This window comes from Trichosurus vulpecula, chromosome 3 (genome assembly GCF_011100635.1).
Source record: "Trichosurus vulpecula isolate mTriVul1 chromosome 3, mTriVul1.pri, whole genome shotgun sequence".
Classification (NCBI taxonomy): Eukaryota; Metazoa; Chordata; class Mammalia; order Diprotodontia; family Phalangeridae; genus Trichosurus; species Trichosurus vulpecula.
Window position 1 is genome coordinate 205,547,773 of NC_050575.1, and position 23,725 is coordinate 205,571,497.

At 48.2% G+C, this 23,725-nt stretch overlaps 1 protein-coding gene across 7 annotated transcripts; it reads left to right on the top strand.

The window, feature by feature from the left end:
- Positions 1–1,575: 1,575 nt before the first annotated feature.
- ZMIZ2 (zinc finger MIZ-type containing 2) lies at positions 1,576–22,737 on the top strand. Of its 7 annotated transcripts, none has more exons than XM_036750396.1 (22): positions 1,593–1,679; positions 2,981–3,119; positions 4,614–4,703; positions 5,214–5,286; positions 9,736–9,878; positions 10,139–10,253; positions 10,698–10,900; positions 11,247–11,439; positions 12,064–12,327; positions 12,730–12,909; positions 13,655–13,738; positions 13,956–14,127; positions 15,887–16,028; positions 16,151–16,361; positions 17,520–17,625; positions 17,841–17,998; positions 18,394–18,461; positions 18,731–18,799; positions 19,319–19,563; positions 20,021–20,193; positions 20,350–20,595; positions 21,368–22,737. In XM_036750396.1, the coding sequence occupies exons 5-22, from the start codon at positions 9,829–9,831 to the stop codon at positions 21,473–21,475; spliced, it is 2,787 nt and encodes a 928-aa protein (XP_036606291.1). In that variant the 5' UTR covers positions 1,593–1,679; positions 2,981–3,119; positions 4,614–4,703; positions 5,214–5,286; positions 9,736–9,828; the 3' UTR covers positions 21,476–22,737. The 7 variants fall into 7 exon arrangements, with proteins under 7 accessions (XP_036606297.1, XP_036606298.1, XP_036606291.1 ...); XM_036750401.1 differs by having other exon boundaries at positions 13,658–13,738; XM_036750397.1 differs by lacking the exons at positions 4,614–4,703; positions 5,214–5,286.
- Positions 22,738–23,725: the final 988 nt, after the last annotated feature.

A 23,725-nucleotide genomic window follows, 5' to 3' on the forward strand; every position in this document is an offset into this window, starting at 1 on the left:
AATATTATGGCTTTTCTTTGTAATCTTAGATATTTTATGAAGATAGTACAGTAAAACTGCACTAAGCCTTTTGGAACACCCTATATAAACATTATTCTGAGAAGGGGCTACCAAAGGGGTCTATGACAGAAAAAGATGAAGAACCACTGCTTTATGTCAGTGTTGTTTAGGACATAGGCAGATCACTGTAATACAAAGTAATGTATAGTGTTTAGGAGATGAAAAAATCAGGTACTATGGGGAGGAGGCAAGATAAGAAGCTGCTTTCTGACCAGGAGGAGTCAGAGAAATTGGAGTAGGTAGCTTTTGAGTTGGCCTTTAAAGGCTGGAAAGGAATTCAACCAGCCAAGTGGAGGAGAGCATTCCAGGCATAGGGAATATCAGGAGCAAAGAAGTTTACTAGATAGCAAAACCCATGAGGCCATGAACCTCCACCCCACCCCTACCCCCACCCCCATCCCTCAAACCCCTGGACAAGGCTTTGGCTTTGCATATGGTAGGCTGCTTTAAAAGCTGAGATGGTGAGCAGCTAGGTGGTACAGTGGCACCAGCCCTAGAGTCGGGAGGACCTGAGTTCAAATCCAGCCTCAGACACTTTACACACGTACTAGCTGTGTGACCTTGGGCAAGTCACTTAACCCCAATTGCCCTGCCTTCCCCCGTCCAAAAACAAAACAAAAAAAAACAGCTGAGATGAATGGTTGGTACCGGTAAGGCTAGCACTTGACTGTTGCTTTCCGTGTTTGTTCTCCCCAATAATTGTGGTCAGACGTACTTTGTTTCAGTCACCCACACCACCTAGTCTGCCCAGTAAATACTTGTTGGCTGACTGGTGGTTGTCCATCGTCCCAATCAAAACCAAGTTTCTGGAATTTAGAGTTTACCTCTGACTTGCTCCCGAATTCCCACCCATCCCCACCCCCTTCGGTTTCCTGCCAGGACTCTGGGGCGAGAGTTGTGGAATGCACAACACAATTGCAGGGCACGCCTGGCTCTGCCATGTGTCGTTCCCAGTCTGGCTACCAGGGTAGCCTGGGCCCAGGTATCCAGAACCACCTCATTTTCCATGTCCAGGGTGGCGGGCAGTTCATTACTTCACCTCTCAAATGCAAAAACAACCGCCTGGAAGTGGAAGGATAATAGTAGTAGAGAGGGGATGGAGAGAGGGTGGTGGTGAGTGGATGGGAGTCCAGAAGGATAAGTAGGGGAGAAGCGTCTGAGGATGAGCACCTCTTCGCAGCTCCCTCGCAGCCCCTCCTCTTGCTTCGGGCAGCAGAGCGAATCTTACCCCCACCCCCACCCCCGCCCCCCGCCGCCCACTCCCGCCCTCTTCTCCCCACCTATCGATCATTCGGGGATGTGTTGCTCTCGCCTGAGGTGGGGCTGGGGGCGGAGCCAGTGTTCCGAGCTCATGCATATGGATGATGCGGCGGCAGCGGCTGCTCCATTGTGCAATCGGAGCCGGGAGGTGGCGGTGGCGGCGGCAGCAGCAGCAGCGGCCCCTGGAGCAGGGAGCCTGAGCTGAGCCCCCCGGCCGGCACGGCGGCCGCGAGGCGGCATGGAGCAGGCGGGCCGCGGAGGCGGCGGCAGCGGCAGGCAGCCGGGGAGGCGCTGAGCTGGGCCCGGAGCCGCAGCCGGGCTCGGGGGCCCCTCGGCCATTCCGGGCGCCCGGCTGGGAGGTGAGCGGGCTGGGGCTGCGGGGAGGGTGGACGAGATTGCCGCGCCGGAGGGTCAGGCGCGGGGCCCGACGCTGGGGTCGTTCTAGGGCCCCCGAGCCCCGCTTCCTCCCGCCCCCGCCCGGGGCCGGGCTCCCCGGATCCCCTCCCGCCGTGGAGCGGAGCTGCCACCCTCACCGGGGAGGCCGGAGTCACCATGGCAACGAGGCCGCCGCGGGGGCACGGGAACACGGGGGCGCGGGGCCGGCCGGAGAGAGGTGCCCGTGCCCGTGCCCGGGGCGCGCGGCCGGGCCAGGATGAGGGGCCCCCGCGGGGAGCCGCGGCCGCGCGCCCGGCGGGCCCCCTTTCCACGCCGGCGGCGGCACCGTGTGGGTGTCCGGAGCCTGCCCGCCCCCCAGCCACGGGCTTCCTCAAAGCGTCCCCTTTCCCCTGGCCTAAGCCATCCTTCCGAATGGGCTAGCCAGGTCCGACGAGGCTGTGACTGTTTGCCCAGTAGAACCCATACGGGTGTTGGGGCGCTCTTGAGCCCCCACCCCAACACACCAGGCGGCTGCTGCTTCCTTTGCATGGGAGAAGGGGGGGTTGGCATCGGTGATGAGCAAGACCACCCCATCCCCCTTCTATTCCCTTCCAGTCTCTCTGTTGGGACATACCTTGACTGAATTCTTTTCCTTGGGGTGGTCCTACGCCGAAATGACCCCATTGTTAGGCAGAAATGACCCTTTTGTCTCCTGAGGTTTTCTCTTTCACCCAACTTGAGCCATTGTTTGGGGTTTGATTGGGGAAAACCCAGCTGTTCTGAGAAACCAAGAAGGTGAAGGGGAGTAGGTGGGGGGGGCGCCTCTAGGAACCGAGATTTTACACATCATTCAATACCTTCCTTACCTGTGTGTTGTGAGAGGAGTGGGCCTTCCCGGATAGCTTCTCCGTTTACAGATAGGCATTGCCGGGCCTACTTTGGTTTGTCTTGCCAGGCCCACTTTGGTTTTTCTATTCCATCTTCTTAGATGCTTCCCCATTCCAAACCCCAGGATGTGTCCACCAGTGTAGTCTGTGACCCTACATAGGCTCGCCCCAAAAGGTGCTGTACATTTCTCCTGGGTCCAAGGTAGACTGTTTACCTTTCCAGTCCCCTACCATGGCCTCCTAGAGAGCACACCCCATTCCAGAATGGGGAAACTGAAGCCTGGAGAGGCTAGAATTAGGACACTCAGGGGTGGAGCATAAAATAGCAGTACTAATAATAATGTCAGTAATAATGTCTTTGACTCAAAGTACTTCATTTGTATTATTTATTCTCACAGATTTTTACTTAGAGAAGATTTCACAGGGACATCTACAGAATGTCATAAATCATGAAGGGTACAGATAGGGTGAACCTGGACTTAATCACCAAATCCTGGAATACTAAAACTAGGGGGCACTCCTTGAAGCTTGAAAAAGGTAAATTTAGGATAAATAAAAGAAATTCTTATTTTTCATAGTAAACTTTAAGAACTAATTATTCCAGGAGGTACAGACTAAAAATATGAATGTTTTAAAATTAGCTAAATTAATAGGTGATAGGTCCATAATGAGTTGTTAAAGGAAACTTTAGAATATTGGGGGTGGGTACATCTCTGATATTTTATGATTGATATCTAAAAGAACAATTATGCTATCGCATAAAAGATCCCATGGGATCAATGAAAGATCCCATGGGATCAATGTTAGACTCACAGTCGTGGACTGGACAGGCCATGTTTCTAACCCAAGGTAGCAATTCTTTTGTTCTTATTCACATGACAGTCCTATGAAATAGATAGGAGCAGGAACTGTTTCTCTTCTCTCTCCTCCCCCCCTCCCAATTTTGCTTTTTGGAGAGTTCAGGTTTAAAGTGATTAAGTAATCTGGCCAAAGTCACTGTGACTGAACCAGCATCAGAACCCAAGTATCCAGGCTCTTGCTTGATGCTTATTCTAGTAGCTTATGCTACCTACCAGAAATAGAACACAGCCAGTCCAGTCGCACAAGGCTGTGGCCCTTTCTAGTAGTACAAATTAATCCTCCTTCTCCCCTACATTACCTGGGACTGAATCAAGGGAATGTTTCATTTTCTGTTCCCCACCCCTGTCAGGAACTCTTCTGTCCCATCATCACCATCTTATCTGTAGGCTTCTCTCAATCCGTCTGGTCTTCTTTGTCCCTTCTACAGTTACCTTTGCCACCTAGGAGCTACACGGTAGAAGTCTGTAGCTGAAAAAGTCCTATTAGCAGCTTTTTGCAACCTCTAGAGAGTGAGTTGCCACAGGGCCATCCTCTTGGGAGTCTGCTTGATTAGTTGGGGAAGCAGAGGGGAATTGGTCCTGTTGCTCAGCTTCGAAAAGGAGTGAACTGTTACTCCTGTTCCCAGTTGAAAGCCTGGGCTAGCTAGAGTAGAGCCTGAAGAGAGTCTAACTAAGTATATGGAGACAGACCTAGAGGGTGTCTCTGGAGCCACATACAAAGTTAGTACCCATAGGGTTAGCCACCAAGACAGACCCTCAGTTTAGCATTCCTTTGCTCTTTAGTAGGTTAAAGCTGTCTTGTCTCTTCTAGTCACTTAGGAGATTTCAAGGATCTTGTCATCAATTGACCAGGTGTTTTTTGAGCTCAGATTGTCCATGATGAGAAAGAAGGCTAGAACTGTTTTCCGTGTTCTCCCATTTCAAGATGGTCTGAATTTCTCATGCTATTTGACTATACAGATTACCCCTGTACCCCATCATAATAGCATTGGGGTGTCAGTCTGTCTCTGTTATCAGTGAAAGTAGGCTAAAATACTGTCTATTGCAAAGAAAGGAGCTGTATGTGGTGCCAATAAAGCAAAGGGAAAGGAAGCCAAGAGAGATTGTTGCTTCTGTGTTTTTCTTTAGGGGGTATAAAACTGAGACTCCTTCTGGGTTCTGTTGTTCCTAGCTCTGTTCCTGGGCTCAGAAGGATGGAGAATGAAATCTGCCTCCATCTCAAAAGGATTAGGATGATGATTCCCCCAAGCCTTTCCCTTTTGTGAGTAAGAGACAGCCTGGTATGGTAAAAAGAAAACTAGATTAAGACTCAGGAGACCTGAGTTTTAGCCCTGACTACATACCACCAACTTGTGTGACATGGGGCAAATCACTTAACCTCTCCAGGTCTCAGTTCCTCATCTGTAAAATGAGGGGTTTGGATTGGATGATTTCCACAATCCCTTCCAGTCATAACATTCTGAGTTTCTTTGCCAGGACTCTGGTCAGCCTGCTGAGGTTCTCAGAGTATAATGAATGGCATTAGAGAATAGAGATTTTTTTTTCACCCTAAAAAACTAAACCCATGGAAATCTGGAGGGAGCTGTCCACTAAAATGGAAGGAACCACAGAAATTCACAGTAATTGAATATGGTAGAAAAATCACCTTGTCTTTTTTAGGATTTTGGTTGGGGGAACTGAAAATATCTGTGGTCTCCTGTCCATGGCAGGAACTTAGTTGATTTGGAATTCCCCAAACCCATGTGATAGCAGGCCCCTCTCTTCTCTTCAGCTCCAGCCTGATAGTCTCAACTGAGGACCCAGTTCTAACACTAACCTGACCAGAGTCCTGTACAATTTCCTAGGTAAGCTGAAATGATCAGATACATCATAGAACAAGCCTTCACCCCAGGAAAATTTCTTTGTCACGCTTTCAGGTTTCTTCCTTAGATCTCTTACATTCTGGGAGAGCAGAGGGAGCCATTACGAGGGACCCTTATGGTGGAAGAGGGCTTGTAATGTTTCTATTCATTTCTGAGAGATAAGGCTGGGTTTGGGACTAGATTTAGCAAACCAATGTCCCATGTAGCTACCTTCAAAGAAGGAAGCTTGTGGGTTAAGCCCTGATTCTAGTTGCTTGAGAATCTCCCCACCCCCCTTCCTGTGTGTCATCCCTGCTTCAAGGATTCGGGGAAGCCTCAGTTTTGTCTGCCTGTTGCTGGGACATTCCAGTAGCTGGACCAGCTGAATCTATTTTTCTTTATCCTGGGGTGGGTGAGCCCTATGTTTTGGGCTAGTTCCTTGAGAGCCATGATCAACTTGATGTTTTGTCTTTGTGTATCTCATCACCTTGACACAGTATGTGCACATGGTAGAAACTCAATAAATCCTTGATGAATTGAATTTAGGCCCTGGGGATAGACAGTTATTGGGCCCCTGCTTTTTCCAACTAAAGCTTGTAGAGTCCAGCGTGAGGGGGTAAAGCCTTGACAACTGCTGAAGCTGATAGTCCTGACCCCTTAGATCTTGAAACACTTACTGGTGGAGAGAGAGGTCATCACCTGTGCATGTAAGGAACAGGAAGGGGTGGGAGGTAGGTGGGTTTGGCCTTATGCTGCCTAGAATTTCCTAAACCTAACTGGCAAGCTCTAGAGCCCAGTCTTCCCCTCCCCCTACTGCTCTTTCAATTAAACTGCATGCACTTACTTCCCTCTGGGCCCCTCCCTGTGACTGCCTTGCAGCTGTCCCTGGCTAGAAACATGCTTCTGAAAGACCCTTGTGAGCTGGGTTACTCTTTAGAGCCCTTATTTGCCCAAGGGTTAGAACTGGGAAACCCCACGTTCTATGAGAGATAATAGTTGGGTCTTTGAAAGACTGTCTGAGCCTCCTGACTCTTCAAGGTGGGGGCAGGGCGGGGGGAGATAGTTTTTTGTCTTTGATAAAGAACCCCATTTCCGGACACTATGTATGAGACAGACTTTCTTCTCCTTCTGTACCCTTCCTTCCCTAACCAAGTAACTCCACGGTTCTCTAGGAAATTATCTTGAGTTCTCTGAGCTAGAAATGAAACTAATCCTTTTCCCTATTACTTTCCTGTCTAATTCTAGTTCCTCCGTCTCCCTCCCCCCTCTTCCTCCCCCTCTCTTCCTCCTCCCTCCCCTACACCAGATCACTAGTCAGACTACTAAGATTCTAACCATCTAGAGTCTTAGTTCTAAACCTAGCTCTCACCTTCCCTTCTTTGTACCTCAATTTCTTCATCTCTACAATTAAAAGTTGTAAAGTGGTTGGAAGAATAAGATTAACTTTTCCCATCCCCCCCCCAAGCTGGAAGTATTCATAAAGCACTTTGAATTGCTAAGTGGGGGTGGGGTGGAGTCAGTGATTTGGCTTTGGTTATGATTCTCTTACTCAACTACTCTGAGTCCTTGGTATTTTGGGTGGTTGTGATGACTTGTGCAGTTCTCCACTCCCCCAAATACACTCCATTTCAACATGTCACATCATTGGCGAGAACACTGGGGCTGTCTTTTAAGACCTGCGTCTACTTTGTTCCCTACTATGGGACACAAAGGGCCAATACTCCAGGTGGGCTCCCTTAACACTTGAAGGACACTGATCCATGTCTACTACCTTTTATGGGACTTCTAAAGGACCACTTGAAACAGCCCAGTAACCCCCAGTCAAGGGAGGGGATTGTTTCACTGGTGAAATTAATCCTTTGGTTCCAAAGAACTAAAATAGAAGTCAATAAAGAGGCATCTTGACACCCTTCCCTTCCTCTCTCCCTCCCCCCCTCCAATGAAAGAGTATCTGGACTAGAAAGGATTGAGATTTTACTATTTCAAATTAGAAAACGTACACATCAGAACATTGGACTTTGGGTCAGGAGAGTTGGGTTCTGATGACCTTAAACATGTCACATTTCCTCTTACATAAAAGGAATTGGGTTACATGATTTCTAAAACTCCTTCCAGCATTTGAAGCATTCTTTAATTCTGTAACCACTATAATGGATTTCTATGTGTTTATGTTCACATAGATACACATATATTTATACCAGTTATCCCTAAGAGACTTCTCTTTACTATTCTGCTCTCCCTGTGTACAGCCATCTCACCATTTCTGTCTCTTTCCATGTGTCTTTGCCGTATCTTGGGCCTCCTCTATTTTGGTTCTGCTCCTCTCCCTCTTTCACAGTGTATATCTTAGGCACATGCTCTGTCTCATGAATTCTTTCATTTTTTTCACAATTGGCATTTTCCATGTTGTCCCTTTTGTTAATTCCTTGGCTCATGAATGTTTCTGCATGTCTTGGGCAGGCTTGCCTGCTCTTTGGAACACTGTCATTCTTTTATGTACTTTGTGTCTTAAGTGTATCATGCCTCTTGTTTGCAACATCTCTTGTGCAAGTCATATCCCCTGTGTGCTTATGCCATGTGTGTGGTTACTGACAATTACTCATGCTGTATGTGTGTGACAGATGGGAGCAAACACATACCCTCTGACAGATGGATGTATACAGTTCCTCAGACGGACACACATGTTCAAAGTGTGTCTTTGCATGTCTTGAGTGTGCATCTCTGCAAACATCTACCTTCATGTCTGTCTCAGTAAAGGCCTACCTCTATGCTCCTGCGTACTCTGCCCAGTTCTTTATCCCACCTCTGGCAGTGCTTCCATCTTCATTAGCCAATATCAGCCTTTCTCCCTCTCTGAAACGACAGTCTTACCAGCAGTAATGCTCACACTCTGTCTAGGAGGCTGGCAGACTGCACAGAAGCCCTAAGTAGGATGGCTGCTGCCTGTCTAACACAGAGCACAGCTGGCCCAGGAATGGGAACAGAACTAATGCCCCCCTCCCCTATTCTGGGAGGAGGGGGTGACTGTGTTAAAGGGCTCACACTGGATTCCCAGTTAATGCTCCATGTGCTAGAGAGCAGCTCCTGCTGCCTCCTGAGGTGACGGCTGCTTGGCCTTAGGAGAAGGAAAGGCAGCTGGCTTATGTGCTCCTTCGGACACAGAGAAGGAATTCTGTTAGGTAAAATGTCCCTTGTTTCCAGGGGATTGGGGAAGAGACTATAGGAGGCAGAAAGACCTTGTGTCTCTGCTCAACAGCCAAGATTCTGTGCTTCATTTGAGTAAAGGTTTTGTTTTTGCTTTTTCTCTCTTGCCTTTTTTCTCATCTCCCATGCTATATCCCCTTTCCTCCATGGCATCAGCTCCTGATATGTGTGGTGGTAACTGCTACTTGTGGTAGTTAAACTACATTGTAATTCCTTGGACTCTGCCCTTCTCCACTAATCCTCTCTGACCTTCTTAACCTTGGGTAGGATTCTATTCTTGCACCTTTCCCAGAAAATAATTCTCAGGCTTCTTTGGCCTTGCTTTTCAAGGCCCCATCTGAATTTTCTGGGAGCCGAGCTGTTACCCTTTCTCAACCCTGCCTAGCCTCAGGAAGCTGAGCTCTGAGGACCCTTGCTTATATTGGACTTCTGGCTCTCAAGCTCTGTCTTTTTATTTCTTCCATGCTTAGGTCCTCTAGGGTTATTTTCATTTGTCAACTATGGAAATCCCTTTGAGCAGGAAAACATTGTAGTGTCAGCCTTTCACCTCTGTTCTAGCAAGTGATGGTAAACAAGAGCCAGCAGCTCTCCACACCCAAGATACCTTTCCCTTCTCTATCTGCCCACTCCATCCACTTCTCTAGGTGGTTTATGATGGGACCCAGTTCTTCTCTCATTACCCACCGCAAAGTTTCTGCTGAGAGAAGCTAATATTTCCCTTTTTTATATGGATACTGAAAGACAGAGAGGAAAAGCTTTGTATAGAGGAGAGAGTGATGAAAGCATTTGTGCCCAGACATATAGCTTCCTGGGTCATTCATACTGGTGCTCTGGGTGCCTATGTGTTAGTAGCTGGGCCACATGGGGTTAATGTACTCTTCTTAGCTGAGCTTGCCAGGAGCAGAGGTTTGCCAGACATGGGCAGGACGCCAAGTTCCTCTAGCTGGCCGAGACACCCTGAGTGTGGCCCCCTGGGTCCCTAAGTTTAACCCTGCCCTGCCTGGGGTGCCCTCCATGTGCTTCATACCCATCTAGTGTATGCTCTGATCATAAAAGAAGAGTCCCAGAGACTGACTAGCTCTCGAGCCCCCAAAAGAGCACACCTGTGAACTCTCCCATTCAGCTTTTCTCTATTCATTGTTTGTGGTGGGGAGGGAATGATTCAGTTACTGTAATTTCCTGTAAGTCCCTATAGCATCTTCTGTCGAATTTTCCTCAGAGATGACAGTTTTTCTCTTTCTGTCACAGCAGCTCGGAGGGGCTGAGTCCCAGATTAACCCCATTGAGGTCAACTGTATTCAAGTCCCAGACCCCCCTGTCCCTCACGATACTTCACAGCCAATGAACTCCATGAACCCAATGAAACCTGCCCTCCCCCCCACGCCACACGGGTAAGTACAAGACACTCCCGTTCCTGTGTTGGGCCTTGCTTAAGGCCAGGACCCGTATGGTTGGTCTGTCTGAGTCATGGTTATGTTCTCCACTCCCTATCTCCCCTGGGATGACCTGTCCCTCTATCCAGCCTTCATTTCCTCTCAGAACAGTGAATCCCTGTACTGTCAGGCACCCCTATGCCACCTAACCTCAAGATTGTGCCAGTTCACTGTCTGGAGCTTGAAATATGTTCCTTACTAGCCTCTTTCCCCCACAGTGATGGTTCATTTGCGTATGAGTCTGTTCCTTGGCAACAGAGCACCAATCAGCCAACAGGATCACTCTCCGTGGTAACCACCGTGTGGGGAGTCAGCAATACATCCCAGAGTCAGGTAAAAGCTTCCCATCCAAATACCCGGCACTTAGTCTGCCCCTCCTCCAAGACAAAACTCTAGACATATTAGTCCCCCTTAGTCTCCCTCAGAACATTGTTCTGTGGTGTCTTTTTTGTAACCGCTCAACCATCCTACCTCTACATTCCTTTCCCTCCCTTAGTCTGACATGCAGGCTCCTCTGTTTTGAAGTGTAGAAAGTTGCTGTATTGGAGAAGACTAGTCTGTTACTTCCCTTCAGGAAAGGGCTTCTTAGCCTAGGGTCTGTTGATCCCCAAGCATTCCAAGGAGAAATTTCAGCGGTTTCATAAACTTGGATGGGAAAAAAAATGCATCATTATTTTAACATTTATGTATCTAAGAACATTCTGAGAAGGGGTCCATGATGCAGAAAACCCCTGATTTAGAGGTTCTTGGCAATGTGAGTATTATTGCTTTTTGTAGGTTTTGGGAAGCCCCATGGGCCCCGGGGGGAACCCCTCTGGTAGTCCCATGATGCCTGGCATGGCAGGTGGCAGCCCTGCTATGAATTCTCCTCAGTTCTTGGGGCAGCAGGCTTTTCCAGAAGGTGGTGCAAACAAGAGTTATATGCAGCAAGGAATGTATGGTCGTGGCAGCTACCCCGGAGGGCCTGGCTTTCCCACCAGGTAAGCACCATTTTGTAGAAGGGGTTCCTGTCCAACTCTTTTGAATTTTCCCCATTTAGAATTTGGGTCTCTAGCTTACAACATCTAGCACAATGCCATATACATACCAGGGAGTGAATCAGTATTTGCTGGTTAATTGTATATGCACAGATTAACTGTGCTGCTCTGCTGACTTCAGATATGACCTAAAACATTTGAAAAAAATGAATGCGATTCCATTCTGCCTAAGGAGTTAGGTAGCCAAGTCCCATCTCCGGAAAGAGCACAAATCTTAGCCTGATGTGATGAATAGGAGGCTGCTTCTGAGCCAGGGCAGAACGGAGGTATAACCTTGTGTCTCCTGCAGCTACACAGGCAGCCCAAGTGGCCCTGGGGGCCTAGGTCTCCCCTCACATGCCACCCGACCCTCCACTGACTTCACTCAGGCAGCTGCTGCTGCTGCTGTGGCTGCTGCCGCGGCTACTGCCACTGCTACCGCTACTGCCACTGTGGCCGCTCTCCAGGAGAAGCAGAGTCAGGAGCTGAGCCAGTATGGAGCGGTAAGGTGCCTTCCCTGACTGTGTGCCCAGATTGGTGTAGGGGAAGGAATACTGGGTTCTAGTCCCAGTTCTGTCAGTAAGCAGCTGTGTGATCTTGGGCAAGTCACAACTTCCGAGTCTCAGTTTCCTCCTCTGTTTAAGATAATCAGTTCAATAGGTTCCTAAGGGCCCTTCCAGCTCCAAAAATGGACAATTCTGTGAGGTCGCTGATAAAACACTGACTTAGTCTAGGTCCTCAGTACAGCACAAGGAGAGAGTTTTCTGCTCTAAGATGGGCATGCATGGGGGACAGAGTGGAGGGGGGTAACTGCTGAAGGCTATGTGGTTTCCCCTGCACCCTCCCCTTTACACTTCTGGGAACCTGGGGAAGCCTCCTGGAGAAAGGGTGGGAGGGGCACCAGCTGAAGGACCATGCTATGGGAAAGACAGTAGAGAAGTAGAGTAGTAAAAGACCTGAGAAAGACACTGTGATATGAGAGAGGTCAGATGGGGTGGGATGGCATAAATGTGCTGGGCGAGGGATAGACAAGGGCAATGTTGAGCTTTCTCTCTCTCAATCTCTGGCTCTCTGGGTTATTTCTCATGGCTAGGACCTTGGATAATTCCTTTTTCTCTTCTCCCCAGATGGGGGCAGGACAGCCCTTTAACAGCCAGTTTCTGCAGCACGGAGGTCCAAGGGGGCCCAGTGTCCCAGCTGGCATGAACCCTGCCAGCATAGGAGGGGTGATGGGCCCCTCTGGTATCTCCCCCATGGGTATGAACCCAACCCGGGCACCCGGAATGACTCCCTTGTATGGAGGGCAGCGACTGCCCCAGCATGGTTACCCAGGGGCCCCCCAGACACAGCAGATGCCCCGACAAGGAGTCAAGAGAGCCTACTCCAATGAGGTGAGTATGGAGAAAAGGGAATGGAAAGATCTGCTGCCCCCCACCCCCACCCCCCAGGAATAGCTCAGATACTTCAGTTGCTGGTGTTGATATTCTCACCTGGTTTAGGTTTAGGCAAGCATGAAGGAGTACGAATGGATATCAGGTTGGAGTGAGCTGTCCAGTGTCCAGAGGGCAGATAATAGCAGAATCTTGAACAAACCTGGGAATTCTCCCCTCAACCCCTTCCCCACCTGACCTACTCTTGTATTTTTTCAGGAATTAGAATTCTGTGTTCCATGGTCCTTGTGCAAGAGAATGGTTCTCTTTAGGCAGTTTTTTTTTTCCCTCCTAGATGCCTTTTCTCTGGTTTTCTTTATGCCCTCTAACTACCTTTGGGTATCTGTTTTATCTCTTTTCCAGGGTTATCCAGCACAGCAGTATATGCAAGGTGGCCAGTATGCTCCCAGCGCTGCCCAATATGCACCAAATACTGCACAGCCATCAGCACCCTCCCCCTCGTACCCTGGCCAGAGGATGCCTATCCAGCAAGCAATGGGCCAATACCTGTCCACCTCCAGCTCAGCAGGACCCTATTTTAAGGTACAAAGCAGCTGCCAGCTCGGCTCTTAGAATTGTAGTTTGGAAATTCAATCTAGAGAATAACTGGTTGAAGAGAAGTTTATAGGTGTCTAAGCCATCTAAATATTCCTTTTTTCTTTTTCCTTTTTAATTAAAAGCACTAAGCTTTCCATTTTACTAAAGTATTGTACAAGGACAGGCTTTGTTCTAGGCCTTGGTATCACCCCCTCTGCGGAATAGTGATAGTGCCCAGGAAGACTGTTGTAACCTGATCTTTCATCTACTACTCTTCCGGAGTGGAGATTTGGAGGATTGCTTCTGCTGTGGCTGAATGAGGCCACAACATGAACCTTTTGCTGATGCTTTGAGTTCTAGAGCTGGGAGGAAAGCTGCAGGGAAGGTGGTACTTCGTTTGTTACCGTACACTGCCTTCTCTGGAACTCCTCTCTTTCTACTCCCCCAGTTTTATAACAGAAATGTGCAGTTTCTCGTACCAAGCTTCTCTCTTGTCCTTTGTATGTTGAAATGTTTGTTGGTGATTTATTTGAAGGTGATATATACAGACTGGGGGAGGGTCTTTGGTGCCCTGTGTCTTCTGTCCCTCTCCTTCCCCTCTCCTCCCAAATGCCTCTGATCCAAGGTCTTTCTGTTACCTAGTGTTTACTTCTGGCCAGCGTTTGCTATTCAGATGTTGGAGGGAGTTCTACACGAAAGGTGCAGGCCAAGACTCTCCTTGCAGGCCACTGACACAGTCTTTTGTCCCCAGCAGTCCGCAGAGCAGTTCAACGGGCAGAACACCAACTTTAATGGAGGCAACTTCAACAGCTACAGCCAGCCCAACATAAATGGGGTATGATGGAAATGAAACTATGGGCCCCCTTGTGAAGCTTGCTGGACACCCAGGGCCAGAACATGAGGAATCTTTGAGAGTTAAGCCACTTCTCACCACAGCTGCCCCCCTCACTATGATTATACACTCAAACATAGACTCACACATACACACTTCTATTTTGCCCCAGTTATCCAATCATTACTTGCCATAAGAGCTTTTGTCTGTTTTCATACAGCCCACCCGATCAATGCCTGGCTACCCCAGCTCCCCACTGCCTGGGAACCCGACACCCCCAATGACTCCTGGCAGCAGCATACCACCCTATATGTCTCCTAGTCAAGAAGTCAAGTCTCCATTCCTGCCTGACATGAAGCCCAACATGAGCTCCCTGCACCCTTCTCCCTCTGGTAAGTCCCATTGTCAGGGTTTCGAAGAGTCTTAACTCTCAGAAGAAAGATCATTGAAAGCTAGGTTGAGAATGAAGATGGTTTTCATCTTCACATGGGAAACCCTGAAAATCATTCAGTGAGTATAGAAGATTCTGTGTTATCTAGAAAAGCCTTTTTTTTCCTGTGATAATCTTTTTAAAAAAGATTTTTATTGATATCTTTTGTTTTTCTGTTGCCCACATTTCTCATTGTATTTATTCCTCCCCTTTCCTGAACTATCCCCTATAACAGAATTTTAAAAGGGGGGGGGGAAGAGTTCAGCAAAACTATCCAAAACATTGAAGAAAGTCTTTGGTGTTCCACACTCATAAGCTTCTGCAAAGAGAAGATGGATTTGTCTTGACCTATATCTCTTTTGAGGCCAAGCTTGGTTCTTATAATTTCCAAGTGTTCAGTTATCGTTTTGTTCTTTCCATTCATGTTGTCGTAGTCACTGTGTGTATTGTTTTCCTGGTTCTGCTTACTTCACTTCTCATTAGTTCTTATAAGTCTAATCATGTTTCTCTATATTCATTATATTCATCATTTCTTACAACACAGTGATGTTCCATTATGTTCATGTACCACAACTTGTTTAACCATTCTGTAGATGGGCATCTACTTTATTTCCAGTCCTTTGTTACTATAACAACAGTGTTGCTATAAATATTTTGGTGTATATGGGGGCCTTTCTTTTTGTCATTGACCTCCTTGGGGTCTGTGCCTAGCAGTGGAATCTCTAGGTTGCTAAGACAGTCTAATGAAGAATTCAGAGAAACTTGGGAAGACTTGTGTGAACTGATGCAGAGTGAAGTGAGCAGAACCAAAAGAACAATATACACAATGACTACACTAATGTAACTGAAGACAACAGAATTCAGGTTGTATAGTGGTCAGTATTGATTCCCACTGACTAAGGGTAAAATATCCTTCTGTGCTGTTAAGAAGTGGTAAACTAGAAGAGCAGAAAAAGTTACACGTGCTGTCAGTCACAATCTCTGTATTACACTGTATTAGATGGTTTTGCTTAACTTTTTTATGTTATAAGATTATAAGGTTATTGGGATTTGGGGGAGGACATGACTGTGTCAACACATCAATTTTTTTTTTTTTACGTTAACCTTAAATGGTTGGAGTTAAAAAAAAAACACCAAACCAAACAGTTTTTAGCTGTTTTAGAACAGTGGCAAATAGAGTTTGGGAATCTGAAACAGTCAAGCAACAAAGTGAGAGGGATTTGAGGGTCCTTAGGAAAACCTGAGGAGATCTCTGCCTTTCATCTAGCTGCCCATCCTCCGTAGCTCCTGGGGTGGACTCCCCACCCCATGAAAAGTTAGCAGGAGCAACGAGGCACTGCTGGGCATCCCAGCTGGGGGGGGCCCCTTTAAGGGGCAATGGAACCTTCAGCTCTGAACATTCCATGTCCGTTGAAAGTGACAGTTGAGAACAGGGGGATGCCCAAACGCATCCTCCAGCATGGCTCATCATGGCAGCATAGTGCAAGAGAGAAGGGGGGGATGCGCCCTGGGCCCCCTTAAGAACCAGGAGGAAGCTGGGCCTCGTGCTCGGCCCAGCTGGAGAGAGGGTGGTGTGTGTCCCAAGTCCACGCTGCTGGTCGGGTGCCGGCTAGACCCCCCCACTGTCCCCTCTGCCCAGCTCCGGCTCAAGCTACACGTCCGCTGGTGCTGGGTGTCGCTGGCTCCCGTGCCCACCACCAGCCCCTGCCCACCCCTTGCAGGAAATCCGTGTGATGAGCTGCGGCTGACGTTCCCGGTCCGAGATGGGGTGGTCCTAGAGCCCTTCCGTCTGCAGCACAACTTGGCTGTCAGCAACCATGTCTTCCAGCTCCGCGACTCGGTCTACAAAACACTGATGCTGAGGTGAGCTCCCTGACACCTTCAGTACTCCCGCCTCCCTGCCAACCTGTTTTTATTCCCACTCCTCATATTTCATGGTAGATTTTCTGTGTTATGGGCTGTTTGTTCCCTCTTTCCTGGTTCAGACCTGACCTAGAGCTACAGTTTAAGTGCTATCATCATGAGGACCGGCAGATGAACACCAACTGGCCCGCGTCAGTGCAGGTGAGCGTCAATGCCACTCCCCTGACCATCGAGCGAGGAGACAACAAGACATCCCACAAGCCCCTCTACCTGAAGCACGTGTGCCAGCCTGGCAGGAACACCATCCAGATCACTGTCACTGCCTGCTGCTGTGTAAGTGATCCTCGGGCTACACGGTACATGGGAGCCAGAAGTGAGGAGGTGGGGTGGGCAGCATAGCCAGGCAAACATGAAACACAGATGAGAATTGGTATGTGTTCACAGACAGTATAGACTTGTACAGGCACATACTCAGGTGTTCATACTCAGGTATGAACACCCCTGCCTGATGATAGTCAGGGTAAAGCTGCTAGGCCAGCCGAAGATGTCTGAATTGTAGGCTTTATCATTAAAGGAAAAGGTACTGGATTCCCTTTCTTGCAAGCCAGATGTTTACCTTCCAATCCCTTTTCTATGCCCACCAAAAGAGGGACACAGGTGCATGTGCTTCTGCCAGTGCTGTGCTCATTAGATTTGGAGTTGACATTAATTTGTATAAATGGTTAAGAAGGGCCCTGGGTATAGGACCATTCTCCTGGAGTCCTGGCTCCTCATTGCAGAGATGCCAGGCCATGTGCCAAGATTGGATCATTGCTCTCCATAAGTTTTCTTGGCCTGTTGTGGAGAAGGAAGCAGGAAAAACCTCCCCAAATGGAGGTTTGCCACCTTAATTGATACTCAACAGTTATAAGGAGGAGCCCCCCCATCCCCGCAGGTGTATCTCTTCTGCTGTAAGAAAGTCTGGAGAATAGGCTCTTACAGGCCAAACCGTTCAGGGCTCTGGAAAATTGAACCCACACCCAAGATAAGCAACAGTGCTTATTGTGAAGAAGGAAAGCTAACCTTCAGCAGACTTCTCAGGCCCAGTTTTTCCTGTTTCTGGTGGAGAGATGGGGACTAGGAAATAATCATTTTGATTAATTCAGGAGGAAGGGGGATCAGTATCTCTTTTTTTTCTTTACAAGTAAACCCTGGGTAACAGCAGCTGTGCTTGAGGCTTCTAAATGAAGGCCAGTGTGAGGAGATCTGTGTCAAATAAAGGCAGCCACCTGTGTTCCAAATGGGGCCAAAGGAACTTTTATCCCACACCTAAAGACTCACAGGGGAGGGGGCCGCTACAGGTACCTAGCTTCTTCCCTCTATTTCCTTCTCCTTTACCCAACAACAGCCCTGAAATTATAGGAGCTAGACCCGGGGGCTGGGACCCAGCAAGCGGGATGCCCTCAAGCAGCTGGTCTCTGCCCTCTTGACCTGCGCCTTCTTTTTGTGCAGTCGCACCTATTTGTGCTGCAGCTGGTGCATCGGCCTTCGGTGCGCTCCGTCCTGCAGGGCCTCATCAAGAAGCGCCTGCTTCCAGCGGAGCACTGCATCACCAAAAGTGAGTAGTGCCCAGCCCCTTGCCATGAGCCTGCCTTTGTGGGCTAGGCCTGGAGCTTCAGAAATCTTGTTAGCCTCCGAGCCAGACAACTATTTCAGATTTGTCATCATGAGATTTGACTCATGGTCAAATGGTGCCCCATTTATATCCCTGAAGCATCCACAGCTTCTCTAAGCTCAGGAGCATCTCATTTGTATTTTCCTCCCAATGATCAGTAAAGCGGAATTTTAGCAGTGGCACCATCCCTGGCACCCCTGGACCCAATGGAGAGGATGGTGTGGAGCAGACTGCTATCAAAGTGTCCTTGAAGTGTCCCATCACCTTCCGAAGGATCCAGCTCCCTGCCCGAGGACATGATTGCCGCCACATACAAGTAAGATGGTGGTGATAGATCATTGCACCCCTTTTGTCCCCTGAGGGGAATTGGGGACTGAGATCATTTTTTTGTCTGTCATGCCCAGTTTGAAGACCTAGAAGGGCAGGAGGATGAAAATATAGGCATTAGCACATACAACTGAGGCAATGTACAAACCCAGCTTGGGTACTTCTTATAGTCTTATGCCTTAAATGTTCTTCTCTGTCCTCAAGGGGAAGGGGGTCATTCCCCCACAACCCCTGCCACTAGAACATAAGCCAGCAGGGGTTGTTTCATTCTTAGTTACGTGTTTTTCTAGCACTAGCATAGCATAGCATAGTACCTATTGGCACATAGTAGGTGCTCGATAAATATTTGTTGATTAATTGCTTGTATTTGATCATTTTTTTTAGTGCTTTGACCTAGAATCCTACCTGCAGCTCAATTGTGAGAGGGGAACTTGGAGATGTCCTGTCTGCAAGTGAGTATAAGGGATTATGTCTTGTGGAATCACCATGCAGTTGGAGGTTGGACTGGAGGGAGACACAACAGTGGGGGCATTATGTATTTGTATTTGTATTTAACATGTCACCTCGAAGCCTTGTGAGATATGTAAGGCAGGGGAAAGTTAGAGATGGAGGGACTTCTCCAAGGTTTGCCATAGACCCAGAGAGCGTGATAGAGAGGAGGGTGTCTCTGAGGTAGAGACTTTGTTACTTCACTCATAATGTATCCTCTGTTTCTTTGCAGTAAGACTGCGTTGCTGGAAGGCCTGGAAGTGGATCAGTATATGCTGGGGATCCTTATTTACATCCAAAAGTAATTCTGATTGGACTTAGCCAGATTTTGAACTGATTTTTTCTGTGGCCACCAGAGGGCAGTCATGGCCATGCAAGACATAATGCTGAGCTGTTACTGAAATCTTTTTACCCATGTCACAGTTGGATCATGGAGTCCTCCCAGGAATTGGGCCCAGTGCCAAGTCAGGGATCATATATCCTACTAACTTAATGATGCTGGGTACACATGGTAGATAATCAACAGTTCATTCCAAATCAGTAAGGGTTTGAGTTGGAAGATCTCACTTGAAACTCAAGGGACAGTAGCAATGCCTTATACACATTAGGTACCCAGTAATTGTTTGTTAAATTGATTCGGGCAAAGAGATACTCAGAACTGAGGCTTAGTGAAATGGGAAAATGTTATAAAAGGGATGAGGATAGGGAGGTCAGCTGAGAAATGGGATGTATAAGATTATCAGTGAAGATACAGCATGTAATCAAAAGTTGATTGTATGTGGACTATAACCTGTTCTTGTGTGTCCCCTCCCTTCCCCAGCTCAGACTATGAAGAAATCACCATTGACCCCACCTGTAGCTGGAAACCAGTGCCCGTCAAGCCTGACCTCCACATTAAGGAAGAATCAGATGGGCCTGTTCTGAAGCGCTGCCGCACCATGAGCCCTACCCACATGGTGATGCCCAATGTCATGGAGATGATTGCTGCCCTCGGCCCTGGATCTTCCCCTTTTGCCCCACTGCAACCTCCCTCAGCCCCTGCCACCAGCGATTATCCCACTCAGAGTGAGTACCAGCCAGCCTGATTGGCGTTTCTTTTGTAGTTTGGAGTGAGAATCCTCAGGAACCTGGAATGGCAGAGGGACTACTGATGAGGGACTTGTCCCCATTCCGCTACCCCTGTCAATCCTAGTAAATATTGGGGGACATTTCGGCAACCTGGCCTTATTCAGGGTAGGATGTGCCTAAAATCTTATTTTACCTGTTCCCTTGCCACTCAGGGATATTTACAAAAGCTATTGCTTTCAAGTAACAATAAAGGCTATCGTTGCTGTCACCAGTAAGTCAGCTTTTTAAGTAAAACAAACAGCCAGCCCACAAGGATATTTTTTGTGAATCTTCCATCTGAGATGCATTTTAAAATTTAATTTGCCTAAACTCATTGATTTCAAAATAAGTATAAGCCACAAAAAGGCAGTGTTATTTTGAAGAATGTATCTCATGAAACAATTTTGTTTTGCAGGTTCTAACTTTTCAGGCCCTGGAAACTTCCCTGATTCTTTTCCCCCCACCACACCTAGCACCCCAACCCTTACTGAATTCACCCCAGGGCCACCACCAATCTCGTACCAGTCAGACATTCCTAGCAGCCTCCTGACTCCAGAAAAGCCTCCAGCTCCTTCCATCCCTGGACAGGTCAGTGCAGTTTGGGGGTGAAAGTACGGGACAGGGGGCGGCTTAAAGAATAATTCCTGTTCTATACATCTACAAAGGGAGGAAAACTAGGGGAGAACAAATGAATATGTCTCCTCCTGTACTACTTCACTATGTGGCTTCCTCCTTCCTCTTCAGATGGCACCATCAGGCCACATGGACCCATCTCACAATCCTGGCCAGCAGGGGCTGCACAATCCCAGTCTCAGTGCCCCACCGGGGTCACAGCTCCATCATCGGAACCCACCCCCCCAGGCCCGGCAACCCTTGGGGCCATCGAGTGGGGCGGGTCCTAGTGGCGAGTTGGCCTTTAGTTCTGCTGCAAGCATGATGGGGCAGCCAGGGATGCCCGGAACCGGAGAAGGGCCAGAGCCAGCTCTGGATGTGAGTATAGTTCACCTCTTACTAAACTCTCTGAGAAACATGAGACTCAAAGGTCATTGAGAAAAGAGTTGTTGATAGGGAAAGAAAGGTCAGCTGTGTTCCCTGGACATAAGGATTATTGACATAGGGTTGGAAGAAACCTCAGAGTTCATTTAGTTCCCGTATTTTACAGATGAGGAAAAGGAAATGCAGAGAGGCAAGGAGAGATTTAAGGAAAGGCAGTTTTCTTTTATTCACCAAAGGCAGTGTAGCATAGTGAATAGAGAACCAGCCTCAAAGTCCAAAAGACCAGGGTTCAAGTTCTACAAGCCATTAAAACTCTCCAAGATGATGAATTGTAAAACAGGTGCCATTCTGGATTGGCGGGGCTCCCTCACTAAGATGTCCAGTAGGTTTAAACATGCCCCCACCCCTCAAACCATAGCTAGGCAGTTAGACAGAATCAGTGGAAGGAGGGCTAGACTTAGTAATTTGGAAGACCTGAGATGAAATTCCACCTTGGTTGGCAGAGGGAGCTCACAACAGTTAGAGTCATAGATCTTTGACTCTACAATAGCTGGATTAAGGTTAAAAAAAAATTGTTTTAACAGATATTTTATAATGAACATGTCAAAGCACCATCATCTGGAGGGTTGGCCCTGTAATTATAATTAGAGGGTTTGTCTCATAAACTGATATTTCTGAAGTAGATGGAGGGTGGCACACCAGCTGGCTTCAGCTGTGGAGATAGGACTCAGACTCTGGCTCCTGACATTGTTCACTTTGTCTTCAGCTCCTCCCAGAACTGACCAATCCCGATGAGCTGCTGTCATACCTGGGCCCACCTGACCTCCCCACCAACAGTAACGATGACCTGCTGTCCCTCTTCGAGAACAACTGATCCTTGATGTCATTTGGATCCCCCAGCTTAGGCTGGTCTCAGAACTGCCATGCCCACTGCTACCATCCACTCATCATTGCCCCTCGGTCCTTACATACTCACCACTGTTCTCCCTCATCCAGAGGCAGGGAAACTAAAGAGTTTCAGCTGCCCATAGGTCGTGTCATTCTCACCCAACCAAAGCCACTTCTGTCGTGATCAGACCTGGTAGCCACATACTGTGGCTGGCCACTTCAGTCCGTCCTTTCTATCTGTCAGGGCAGTTATGTCCCTCAGCTCTCTGCCAGCACCAGGACTGAGGCTTCCTTGCCTCGGGCCTTTACATCTTCCCACTGCGCAGGCCATCTGCAGTGTCCTAGCAGGAGCCTTCCCCCATCCCTACCTTGACTGGTACCAGCCCTCCATCTGACTCTGGCTTTGAGCCTTCGGTTCTATCTTCCTCATGAATGTGGCAGAGTTGGGGGAGAAGCCAAGCGTGGTCTGTGGTGTTCCAGGCCTGTGGACTCTGGGAGGGCCCTGGCTTGATGATGAAGCCCTACTAATTCATCTTTAGTACTCATTATGTGTGTGGACCTAAAGGCTACAGCAAGCCCATGCTACCCTCAGTTGGGTACCAAGGGGCTGTCACGTAGACTGAATCTCTCCCCACCAGCCTCATTCTATCTGTGGCACCCACATTCCCTCTTCCCCACCCCAAGTGCAAGAGGCCGTGTAGGGTGGGGTTGGGGGCGGGGAGGTGATTAATTACAAAGCACAAAATGTACATAGTGTAGAAACACTAAAAGCAGGGAAAAAAAGAAAAAAAAGCTATTTAAAGGAAAGCGAGTCCCTCTTGTACAGCCCCCCTGGTTCCCCTGTTCTTTCCCCTGTTCCCATAAATGTGCATATTCCCTGACTTTGTATGAGTGACCATTCCATTGGGGAGTAGGGGTCCCAAGCTTCAGCCCTGGCAGGGAATATACTTGGGGGGAGGGGGGAATTGTTACTCACCAGGATGTAGAAATTCTTTGGCTGTACCCTTCATCCCCCAGATCCCCCTTTCTGCAAAGTAAACAAGTAACAACCATGTTTTTAAAAAACCACCTTCCCTTTACCTATACCCCTGGGGAGAGAATCCAAGTGGTAAACTGTCCCTTTTTGGAAAACCATTGCATCCATCTGGCTTATGGGGCCAGAGCCATGTGTGTGAGCAGTACTGCCCAGGGGGCCGTTTTGTGTATCCTGTTTCAGTATCTATATTAAAGGATTCCCTTTTGGTGGGCCTTGCTTGACTCACCTCCTTTGTGCTCTGAGGTGGGGAACGGGGGCCAGAGATGCCTATTTTTTTATTCTCCCAACAAGGTAGATCTTTGCCCCTGCTCCTGGTGTTATAATGTGGTTCATAGCCCTAGATTATCTAGCAAGTCAAATAACCTGATCTTCTCAGTTTTGATGTTCTGGGGCATAACAAATATAAGCTCCAACTACATGCCAGGCACTGCTAGTCACATGGGATTCAAATAGGAAAAGACTCCCGTCCAAGGATTCTGATTTCTATTAACTTTGAGTCTGCCTCCCCACATCATACTCCTGCTGGGAAGATGTAAGACTTCATGGAGGCCAAAGGCTTTCTCATTTCATCTGTTAGCACTACGCTTCCTATTCTGTCTGCTACTCCACTGGCAAGGGAACTGTTCCAGCCTCCTCCCTGGCCAAGGTTCAGTTATTCCAACCCCCATGGAAAATTCCCTTTTCCCCTGGAATTTTCCAAATTTGGCTTCAACCTGAGGGTGATTCTATGAACCATAGCCAGGGCAAAAAGGAAATCTGGACTCCCTGTATGGAGATTTGCCATCTTTAGTCCTTCCCTGGGGATAAGGTTCAGAGAGACACTGCCGCCTTGGCGGACTAAGAGGAGCAAAGGCAGACATGAGGCCGAGTCCCTGGTCTTCCTATGCAAGAGCCTGAAGATGGACAGGCCTCCTTGATGGAGCTGTTGCCCATTAAATAGTATCTTAAAACTGCTCCCTTGGCATGGATTATGATGGAAATATCAGGCCATGGGTGCACTAGGAAGCTGTCTAATGGAGCAATGCGAGTAGAGAGGAGGCACCACCATGGGGTGGGAAGAGGCCTGACAGGGCGTGTTGTGCATACTGGGGCATGGTTGAGACAAAGATGTTTTTTAAAAGAACTTGTGAGGACTTGAAGGAACCAAATGATTGGTAATCAACTTTTTCCTTCCAGAAGTAAGTTGAGTGCTGCTGCTTT

Coding starts and splice junctions, on each gene's coding strand:
- ZMIZ2 (XM_036750402.1), top strand. CDS start 9,829: ATGAACTCCATGAACCCAATGAAACCTGCCCTCCCCCCCACGCCACAC. Junction 12,328..12,729: donor AGAGAGCCTACTCCAATGAG/GTGAGTATGGAG, acceptor TCTCTTTTCCAG/GGTTATCCAGCACAGCAGTA. Junction 18,462..18,730: donor TGGAGATGTCCTGTCTGCAA/GTGAGTATAAGG, acceptor GTTTCTTTGCAG/TAAGACTGCGTTGCTGGAAG.